General features: G+C 44.1%; 1 protein-coding gene across 1 annotated transcript in view; it reads left to right on the top strand.

The window, feature by feature from the left end:
* The first annotated feature begins 870 nt into the window (after positions 1-870).
* The window catches only part of LOC132574450 (cytochrome P450 2J2-like), a 32961-nt gene continuing 22135 nt past the window's right edge, over positions 871-11696 (top strand). The window contains exons 1-2 of the mRNA XM_060242805.1: positions 871-1033; positions 4198-4347. Coding sequence (XP_060098788.1) covers positions 916-1033; positions 4198-4347 — 268 coding nt within the window. The 5' untranslated portion in view covers positions 871-915. The remainder of the gene's footprint in view (positions 1034-4197; positions 4348-11696) is intronic.

The raw sequence follows: 11696 nt of genomic DNA, 5'->3' as shown, positions 1-11696 counted from the left end.
GAACAAATTAATAAATATGATAAAACCTCCTTGTAGCAGGGAGGAGCTTTCTTTCTTGGGCGCTGAGTCCATAAGAGCAGACAGAATTCTTAGCTGAGGCCTGTAAGGAGGGGGGCATTGGCCACACAGTGGCCTGAAGAGCTGGGGAGATAGAGATCTGTAACTTCCTAAGCAAAAGGAGCCTGTTCCAAATTTTAACATCCGATAGGGAGTATATAAAGAGGGACAGAGGAATTTTGTTTTACCCATTTCTTTTGCAATCCCTTGCTCAGTCTGGTACTATTCTGAAAGTAAGCTCGTGAACATTTTTTAAAATAAATATTTTATAACTTTGGAAGCTGTTAGTGGTTCTCTTTCACATAGCCCTCCACCATCTCAGGTTACGCTATTTTAAAAGCTCCAGAAGGGCCAGCAGTTGGCCAGCAGCTATTCCTCCAGGGGTGCATAAGGCCGTGAACTATGCCCATGCTGACCAGGCGCAGGGTGGTGGGACACACAAAGGCAAGGCCTCAGAACTTGGAAGGGAAGCTGGGAGTCCTGACCCTCCCAGCAGGCAATTCCTACAAAGGTCAGATGGTGGCTGAGGGTTACCAGAGAGAGAGAAGCCTCTCCAAGTGTTAGATAAAGCTTGAAGGGCAGAGCAGAATAAGGCCTTCAGGCCAGAGCTGGACCATTGTGCCAAACAAAATGACTTTGATTTGAAGTATAAGCTTTCCTGTGCACACATATAAGTCTTCAGAGACATAGAAATGAAAGTTGCCAGACTACACATATAACCAGAGGGTGAGCTGCTTCAAACCAACATGGTTACCCACCGGAATTTGAACAAAAAAAGAGAGTAACATTTATCTGTTTCTACCCAAACTGCAGATAGCAAAGGAATATGGAAACATTTTTACTATATGGGGAGGATTTATGCCTCTGGTAATACTGTCTGGATTTCAAGCCGTGAAAGAAGGGCTAATTGAGAATTCAGAAATATTCTCTGGGAGACCGGTCACTCCGTTCTATCAAGCTGTAGCACAAGAAAAGGGTAAGTTCCCATTAAATACATATTGTTTTCATTCCAGAGAAATAATGAAGAAATGTTAAAGAGAAGGGTTTAAAAAAAAAAAAGACAACCATGAAAGTTTCAGCCAGTTGGAGATTTCTCAATGTAGCAGCAGGTCGTATCCCATCACTCAGTATGTAGAAGATATAGTTCTATTGCATTCCCCTGCATCGAACTAGGATTTTTTGACCCCTGTGAGATCAGTTCGGAGGTCATGAGACCTATGCAGAGAAATAGCCACATGGGACAGGGATGGCACAAGTGAGGAGGGACAAGGAGCTAAAAAGCATACTCCTTTCTGTTCCACACGTGCAGCTCTGCTGAGGGGAGGAGCCATTTTCATATAAGAGCTCTGCTGGATGAGACCAGTGGTCCATCTAGTCCAGTATTCTCTCTCACAAAACAGCCAGCCAGTTCCTCTGCAGGGACAACAATATGGCACAGAGGCTGAGGACTTCCCATGATGTTGCCTCCTGGTGCTGGGGTTCAGAGGTTTATTGCCTCTGAATGTGGAGGTCCCTTTAGTCACTATGGCTAGAAGTCATTGATAGACCTATCCTCCATGAATCTAATTTCCTTTTAAAGCAGTCTATTCCTGTGGCCATCATTACATCCTCTGGCAGGGAATTCCACATTTTAATCTATGACTCCTAGATTTTTTTTGCCCTCAGTCTCAGCAAGCTCAGACCTGATTTGCCTATACTTGGAAGTTGGGAATTTTTTTTCTCCCAAAGTGCATTACCTTGCACTTACCAAAACTGAGTTTCGTTTGCCACATTGTCACCCACTCAGCCTGGAGCTCTTCACAGTCAGCCTTGGTTTTCATCATCCTGAATAACTTTGTGTCATCTGCCAACTTGGCTAGAACACTACTCATTCCTATTTCCAGGTCATTTATGAACCTCCTTCTCCCTCCTACCTCCAGCCTGTTGACCCTCACAGTTGTTAAATACTAGAGTTGGGGCATCGTGAAGTTAATCAATGACTACTAGCCATGGTGAATGAAGGGAGTCAATATCTACAGAGGCAGCAAGCCTCTGAATCCCAGTGCCTGGAGACAGTAGCAGGGGACAGCTTCAACCTCTGTGCTCTGCTTGTTTACCCTCCTCCCCCCAGGGCAACTGGTTGCCACTGTGTGAACCAGTGAGCTGGGCTACATGGATCAGTGGGCCGATCCAGCAGTGTTCTTCTCATGTTCTTCTGTGTGGATCCTGAAACCCTGTGGAACAGATTTATAGGGTTCAAAAAGAGCTGCAGCAATGGATTGGACTGTCTGTAAACTGTGCACCTTCTTCACAGGGATGGAATCATTCTGCCCAGTGAGATTTTGAATCTGAATTTTAAAAATGAAACTTTAGACTGTAGTGATCCAAAGATGGTCCATGGGAAAACTGGTGGGTTTTGAGAAGCACTATCAGGAGGAAAAATTGCTGCAGGCCTGAAAGGTAGAAACAGCTGCTAAGTGAATGTATGTGTCATAAGCAAGGGACAAAGGAAGGCCTTCTACTGGCTGCCACCACTCTGGTAAGGGTCTGTCTGGGAGAGCCCAGAGCATCCACCCAACCCCTGTCTTCCTTCTCAGCAAACACCTTTTATCTGTGACCAAAGAGACATGTAGACCCAGGCAGTATAAAAACAATATGTTTAATACTCAAGAGTAAATGAGTGGGTTTGTAAACTTTCTATTGCCATAGTGAACATAAAAGGTAAAAGTAGTCCCCTGCGCAAGACTTTTTATGGGGTGGTTTGCCCAGTCATCTACACTCCCCCCCCCAGCAAGCTGAGTACTCATTTGACTGACCTCAGAAGGATGGAAGGCTGAGTCAACCTGGAGTTGGCTACCTGAACCAGCTTTCTCTGGGATCGAACTCAGGTCATGAGCAGAGGGCTCTGACTGCAGTACTGCAGCTACAGTAAATGTGGTATAAAGAAACATAAAAGGCTGTTGTTGTTGTTGTTATTGTTATTATTTAATTGCCCCATTCCCTTTCTCTATTTCCAACTGACTCAACGCTCTTTGGATGAGGGAACACTCATGACTGCAGCCTTCTCCACTCAGCCTTTCTAGAGAGAACACTTCCCTGTCTTTAGCTAGGCTTTTTATTCTTTCCTCCCAGGTCCCACCACTCTGTTCTTCACTGGGCAAGATTTCCCTCCTAAACCTCTGCCTACCCAATCAGAGGGACAGAAGGGATCCAGGGAAATGTAGGTCCTGTGGCTACTCTAACACAGGCTTTCCTGGAGCTTGTAGGTCTCACAAGGCTTAGGATCACGACAGCATGTGAAGCTGCTATTTACTAGGTCAAATCATTGATTTATCAAGCTCAGTATTGTACACTCTGACTGGATCTCTAGTCTTTCACATCACTCAAGAGTTGCCAGGGTTAGAAAGGGGATGTGCAGAAAAGGATGGTGAAAGTAAACATGCTCCTGCACACCATGGTTCCTGCCACCTTCCTCTTCTGCACACACCGTTTCTATCCCTGCCATCATCAGCTCAAATATACCACGTAGTAGGGGGTTAAACAAAGGAAAGGCAAGAACAGTAGAAGTGTTTAAAGAAAAGGACACTGGCTATGACAATAGGGAGTTGTCTAGCTGGTTGTATGTTTTCAGGATTCACACTATAAAGGACAGTACAGATCATGAGTGTAGAATGTACACACAAGTGATGTTGTATGGCCAAAAGACAGGTTGTCAGCTGAAAGTTGAGAGACAGCCCAAATGCCTGCCCTCAAACCCAAATACCAGGGCTCTGCCCCCTCCCCCGAGACTTCTTGCTGTACCCCAGGGATGAAGTGAGAAGTGTCCCACTCCTCTAGGGAAAAGAGTCACAAGAGTTGGTGTTCTGACCTCTCTCGAAGGGCTTTCTAAAGCTGGAGAGTCACATTGCCACTTCTCAGCTGTTTTCTCAACTGACAGAATTCTGAGATTTTCTCCCAGTGTTCATGAAACACACGCCACAACCCACTTAATAAGACAACGACTGATTTTCATCAGAATCGCAATCCTTACACAACACACAGGTAACTCTTGAATGCTTAGAGATGAACGACATAAAGGTTAATGTTTTCTAGGCAACTTAAATCATTGTTAAGATGAATTTCTACAAGGTATGATGTCTTGTTGGTTTTTGATGGCCTCAGGTATCGTATTCTCTAATGGTCACACCTGGAAGCAGCAGAGGAAGTTCGGGATAGTTACCATGCGGAAGCTGGGAATGGGGAAGAAGGGTGTGCAGAGCCAAATAGAAGAAGAGGCTTGTCAACTTGTGGAGACTTATGCACATGCAAAGGGTATGTTTTACTTTACTGGGTCTGGGATGGCACGTCCTGTTCTAAAGAAATCGTTTGTGAAGGTTGCCTTCTGATACATTTCTTCTTGGATGTGTAAACTAGTTTAGTGCTGCCTTGTCAGGGTGCTTTAAACTGAACATAAGAGCACAAGAGAAGCCTTTTTGGATCAGGCCAGTGTCCCAACCAATCCAACACTCTGTGTCACACAGTGGCCAAAACCCATGTGCCAAAAGGAAGTTCATCAGCAGGGCCAAAACTCCAGCAACCGTCCCATTGTTGCCCCCCAAACACCAGGTTTTTAAGTTAGTTCTTAAGGTATCTCAGGACAGTTCTTTTTTGGTGCACCACAACAACCATGGAATTCTTTGGAAGTTTTCCATGTTCAGACACTCTGACTATTCAGTATGACCTGACTCCCTCAAGCTACAAAAGGACATGTCTGATTCTTGCACTGATTGCTGCACATTGAAACAATCTGCCAAGGTAACCCTGCTGGCACCATCCAACCAGTACTGTGGGACAATGCTCATCACACACACTCACAAATATAAAGATGGGTAGAGACATCACCCTGCCAACAAAAGTCCGTATAGTCAAAGCGATGGTATTCCCAGTAGTAATGTATGGCTGTGAGAGTTGGACCATAAGGAAGGCCGAGCGCAGAAGAATAGATGCTTTAGAGCTGTGGTGCTGGAGAAGAATCTTGAGTCCCTTGGACTGCAAGAAGATCCAATCAGTTAGTCCTAAGGGAAATCAACCCAGACTGTTCCATGGAAGGTCAGATGCTGAAGTTCAAATACTTTGGCCACCAAATGAGAAGGGAGCACTCCCTGGATGCTGGAAAAGGTATAAGGCAAAAGAAGAAGGGGATGGCAAAAGATGAGATGGCTGGACAGCGTTACTGATGTAACTAACATGAATTTGAGCAGACTTTGGAGGATGGTAGAAGACAGGAGGGCCTGCCGTAACTTTGTCCATGGGGTCACAAAGAGTTGGACTCGACTGTGCAACTGAACAACAAAGTCATGTTAGTCTCTCTGTAGCAGTAGAAAAGAGCAAGATTCCTGCAGCACGTTAAGGATTAACAAGATTTGAGGCAAGGAAGCAGTTTTCGTGAGCCACTGCTCATTTCTTCAGATACCCTCATACCCTATCACAAATTTTGTTAGACTTTAAGGTGCTGCTGAACTCTTGCTTTTTTCTACACACAAATATGTTAGCACTTCCTCCTTCAAGTTCCCTGTGAAAGAACAGCCCATCCTTTTTTGACACAATAAGAATGCAAGACTAAGAACAATTTCCTGGGGGTAAGCCTCATTAAATAAAATAGGCTGTACTTCTATGTAGATCTAATAAGAATTGCTCCTTAAGTGACCTGTAAATCAAGTTTGCATTGACGGGTGAAACAGCACTTTTGACACCCAGCAAAGCATGTTTACAAAACAATGTCAGGAATTCTGGATTCCAAAATAATTACTTGCTATTCGTTTAATCTGGATATCATTTTGTTCAACATCTTCATAAAAGTTTTGTTTAACATCTTTATAAATGATTTGGATGAAGGAATAGAGGGAATGCTTATTAAATATGCAGATAATACTAAATTGGGAGGGGTTGCAAATACAGTAGAAAACAGAAACGGGATACAGGATGACCCTGACAGGCTGGAAAACTGAGCTAAAACCAATAAAAAGAATTTTAACAGGGAGAAATGTAAAGTTCTGTACTTAGGTAGGAAAAATCCAATGCATGGTTATAGGATGGGGAGACTTGTCTGAAAAGGATCTCGGGGTCTTAGTGGACTGAACATGAGTCAACAGTGTGATGTGGTGGCTAAAAAGGCAAATGCAATTTTGGGCTGTATCAACAGAAGTATAGTGTCCAGATCACGTGAAGTGATGGTATCGCTTTACTCTGCTCTGGTAAGACCTCACCTGGAGTATTGTGTTCAGTTTTGGGCACCACATTTTAAGAAGGATATAGACAAGCTGGAGCAGGTCCAGAGGACGGCAGCGAAGATGGTGAGGGGTCTGGAAACCATGGCCTATGAAGAAAGGTTGAAGGAGGTGGGCATGTTTAGCATGGAAAGGAGGCAGCTGAGAGGTAATATGATCACCCTCTTCAAGTACTTGAAGGGCTGTTATATAGAGGATGGTACGGAATTGTTTTCTGTTGCCCCAGAAGGGCAATACCAGAACCAAGGGGTTGAAATAAAATCAAAAGAGTTTACGGCTCAATATTAGGAAGAACTTCCTGACAGTTAGAGCAGTTCCTCAATGGAACAGGCTTCCTCAGGAGGTGGTGGGCTCTCCTTCCTTGGAGGTTTTTAAACAGAGGCTAGATGGCCATTTGACAGCTATGAAGATCCTGTAAATTTAGGGAGAGGTATTTGTGAGTTTCCAGCATTGTGCAGGGGGTTGGACTAGATGATCCTGGAGGTTCCTTCCAACTCAATGATTCTATAATTTGTTTTATGTTTTTATCAAAAATAAATGAACATCTTTCAGAAGCACTCACGATCTCTCTTAAGACTTTTTAATACTGTAAGGAATCTAAATTGGATAATCTTTTGTATGCTGTGTTATGTGCTAGCATATGAAGGGAAGTCTCATTTCAAAGAAAATTGCTCACCAAGGACAAAACTTTGCTAACATCTTGATCCTAAGTTAGCATAGTATCCAAGAAGCAAATTAGGCTAGTAGCCAAAAGCTGAATGATTCCTGCTAGGAAAATATCAGATTTTGACATTATTGGGGAATGGCTGTCCATGGTGTTATTAATGTGCAAATGTATCCTGCCAACTGAACAGCCCATGTTCTTAACTAATCTCTGTACTGCAAACATGAGAGGAGTGCATAAAAGCAGGCCTCCGATTCAGCAGGAGCTCACAGGAGCACAGCTGCTGAACCTTTCTGAGAGTTCCACCTCCTCCTTCCCACCTTGTCCATTGAATAGTAGGTGCAGCTGCATAACAATCCCTGGATGAGCACCACCACCTATTTTTTTACAAAATGATCCCTGAATAAAAGGAAAGTGTAGAAGACCTATAAGCCAAGAGTTATTGGTTAATTACGTACTTATCATACAGCATTGTGTGTGGTACAGCCAGGAGATATGAAGATTGTCTGGCAGCCTTAAGTTCTAACTCTATCTTTTTTTTTTAGCAGGCTGAATTTATTTTGGGCGACTGATAGAGCTCTGAGAGCTGTGACTGAACCAAGGTCACCCAACTGACTTCATGTGGAGTAGTGGGGAATCAAACCCAGTTCTCCAGATTAGACTCCTAAACACTACATCATGCTGGCTCTCATTGGTGTGTTTGGTAGTCAATTACCTTCCTCAGGAACTCTTGCAAAGAAACCTTCTGAAATCAAATAGAAGCAATTATTATGGGGCTGATTTTTACATAATAAAACATTGCATGGTGCCTTTCTCCCCTTAAATATTAATTTAACACAGCTTACAAATAAACTACAGTAGCAACAAGACATCGTAATAAGGATAATAAAAATCGGAACATCAGCAGTTAGCCCCTGTATCTACCACAGCCGTAATCTACCACCAAGTTTTGCACCTGTCAAAGGCATATGTGGAAAGTCTTAAACTGCCTGCGAAACTAAGACAAAGCAGGGCCCTCCTCATCTTTTCTCCCCACCAAATTGTTGCAAAGAGCAAGGAGCCATTGCCATAAAAAACCAAGAGTCTGGGGGATAGTTGGAAAAATGGCTCTGATCGAGAGCTTCAATAGGAGAAGAGGACCTAAGATGTTGCACAAGGTCATATAGGTATTTAGGAGAGGTGATCCTTCAAGTAGGCAGGTCGTAAGTTATATAAACCTTCAAAAGTCAATACCAACATCATAAATTGGACTTGCATGCAAACTGGCACTAAATATGTCCCCACTTCTGGGTTTGCACAAGGCCCGTAGCCACAGGGGGACCGGGGGGTTAGGACCCTCCACCCAAACCCCCCTTCCAGCTATATGGCCCCTCCATTGCTCTCCCCCTCACTCCGCTGCTCTCACGCCCCCACTCTCTCTGCCACCACTGCTTTGGCGGCCCCAATCTCCCCACCATTCTGTCGACCCCCACCCTCCTCTGCGGCGCCTCCCCCTCCCTCCCTCCCCTCACACCTGGTAAAGTGCCGGCTCTCAGGCTCTTTCAAAGAGGGGCCCCCGCCTGCCGGCCAGTGGAAAAAGCAGCGCTGAGAAGCAGAGAAGCTGCCAGCCTCAGTGCCGCTTTTCCCACTGGTCAGCAGCCAGGAGAGGGGGGCCTATTTGGAGACCCCCAAGATCCGGCACTTTACCAGATGGGAGAGAGGGAGTGGGAGGTATCACAGAGGAGGGCGGGAGCCTCCTTGAAAGAGCCCCAGGAGCCAGCACTTTACCAGGTGGGTGGGTGGGAGGGGGAGGGCCACAGCGGAGGGAGGGGGCTGACAGAGCAGTGGGGAGATTGGGGGCCGTCAAAGCAGTGAGAGTGGGGGCCGCCAGAGCGGGGGGGTGCCTTCCACCAAAAAAAATTTCCCCTGGGTCTCCCCCCACCAAAAATTTTCTGGCTATGGCCCTGGTTTGCACTAATAAGCAAGCAGTCATATTTTGTATAAAATGAAGCTTCCAAATAAGTTTAAGGGCATCCCTACTCAGAGTCCACTGCAATAACCCAGACTTGAAATTACAGAAACATGGGCCAGTTTGGTCAGACTGAGGGAATCCAGATGGGGAACCACGGTTTGCACCAACAGCAAGTGAGCACACATATATCCATCTATTGTGATCATCTCACAACAGTAAAACCCCTAAGTTCTTAACTGACAGTTTCAGTACTACTTTAAGAACATGAAAGGTTAAACGGATACAAATTAGGGGGTCTATGATGGAACAGGCCTGCTTGACATGGAGACCCTGTTCTGCTCACTCACTCCTTTGGGTTGCCACCTCCTGGAGGACCCAATGTTAAAGTCAATAAATATACAACACAAATATTACAAATTATACAAAAATGCATGTATTTATTACAAATTAGTTTTAAAACTGTTACAGGTCCAAATATAGTCTCAATAAGAATTTCAAATTGTACAATATGCACAATTAGGACCTTATGCGAACCTAAAACAGACATTTTGGCCTACTAGCCTTCAGCAGTGGTCAAGCATAAATGCTGCCCATAGGTGCAATTATTGCAATACTAATATTAATCAATATAGGACTAAGTTACCATACCAAACTTTTAATGGCATAACAATTGCAAATAAAAATACATAGAATATAAAAATTTAAACATTGGAGATAAAATCAACATGAAACCGAGCTTACAGATGCATTCATACACGGTCAGATTTAAATTTAAGGATGTCAGCCAAAAATTTTGCCACAGCCTCGCTAACCTCCCCCTAGGCTTCCCAATCCCCAGGTCCCAGCGGGGGATCCCCTGGTTTTACAGGCTTCCCCCCTCCCCCAGCCAGCTGGCCAGCGGGGGAAGCTCCACCCCCATAGCCATTATGCACCTCCAGGAACGAGTCCCATAGGGAATGATGGGGAATTGATCCGCGGGTGTCAGGGGCTCTGGGGGGCCTGTTTTTTGAGGTAGATGCGCCAAATTTTCAGTATAGCATCTAGTGCCTCTCCCCAAAATACCTCCCAAGTTTCAAAAATATTGGACCAGGGGGTCCAATTCTATGAACCCCAAAAGAAGGTGCCCCTATCCTTCATTATTTTCTATGGAAGGAAGGCATTCTAAAATGTGGGCTGTCCCTTTAAATGTGATGGCCAGAACTCCCTTGGAGTTCAATTGTGCTTGTCACACCCTTGCTCCTGGCTCCGCACCCAGTGTCTCCTGGCTCCACCCCCAAAGTCTCCTGGCTCCACCCCCAAAGTCCCCAGATATTTCTTGAATTGGACTTGGCAACCCTACCTCCCCCTCAGTATCATTCAATAAATAATAACAGGGTGGCAGAATAGACAAATCTGGGGAGAAATAAAGCTTACAAAATAAACCTTTACGGAGATTATGATAAAAGGAACAATCAAGCAATATATGCTGAATTGAGTCGGGAATATTCGCTCCACAGGAACAGAGTCTGTCGCCTAAAGGGACTCGATGATATCTCCCTTGTAAAACTTTGGAGGGAAACGCATTTAGTCTAGCCAACATAAATGCCCTGCAATGACTTGGAACGGTTAAGTCCGATAGACAATGGGGCATTTTGCTGCAGAAAGCATAAAAACCTAAGTAAGCCGGGGAGCAAATATAAGAGTCTGTTGGACGTAGTTTAATACATCTGTTTAATACATCTGAAGATATATGACTCATCAGAAGTAAAAAAAATCATCAACCTCTATCCCCAACTGGTTAAGGTTGGACATAAGAACTGCTGACCAGGAGGAAATAAATGGGTCTCTTTTCATACAATCAAGAAGGCTGTTAGGATCTGTTCTAAAGTGAATTTTGAGCCAGAATTTAAACACTGCAATCCAGGCTTTTGTCTCCACCAAAGACTGACCCACTTCAGAGCAGAGAGAAAAGTAGAACACACATTTTGGCATACCAAGAATGTGTCTAAAGAACGAGGTTTGAATGCCCTCCACTTTTCTGGTAAATGCTGAGATCCATATAGGGATACCACAGAGAATTTGGGCTAGCGTTTTAGCTTTGAACACCTTAATTGCTGCTGAAACTAATTGGTTGCCCCTTGCAAAAAAAAACCTGTTTAATTTGAGCAACCAAACATTTAGTCAAGTTGACAGTGTTGTTACGATGTGAAACCCAGCTTAATTTGTGATTAAAAGTGATCCCCAAGTATTTAAAAAAAATTGTTTGCTCAATTGTTGAGTTGCCAATAAACCATCTCTGTGGGCGCCAGCAATTTGAAAAGACAACTACTTTAGATTTGGCATAATTTATAGAGAGTGAATTACAATTACAGTAGTCATAGAAGGCATTCAGATACCTTTGCAGGCCCACACTTATGCAAGAGAGGATGGTAGTATCATCGGCATAAAGTAATAAGGGGACCGCTTGGCCTGCTAGTTTAGGCAGATTAGAGAACTAAGTGAAAATTATGTTGAAGGAAAAGGGGAAAAAAACTCATCACTTTGTGTACAATGTCTAATGGTAGAATTATGAACATGGAAATGCGTTGAAAATTGTATGATGTTGAATTACTTACTTCTGACAAATACTGTTGCATTAAATTCTCACAAACCTTACCAAAGCTTTCAATACTGTTAGCAAGAAAGGCCTGTGGCAAATCTTGGAACGTTTAGGATGTCCCCCGAGATTCCTCAGCATGATCATCCAGCTACATGAAGACCAGCGAGGCCAAGTCAGACACTGCAACGACCTCTCGGAGCC

This window comes from Heteronotia binoei, chromosome 6, assembly GCF_032191835.1.
Source record: "Heteronotia binoei isolate CCM8104 ecotype False Entrance Well chromosome 6, APGP_CSIRO_Hbin_v1, whole genome shotgun sequence".
NCBI lineage: Eukaryota > Metazoa > Chordata > Lepidosauria > Squamata > Gekkonidae > Heteronotia > Heteronotia binoei.
Note: the sequence above shows the minus strand (reverse complement) of the source record. Positions and strands in the feature narration are given on the sequence as shown.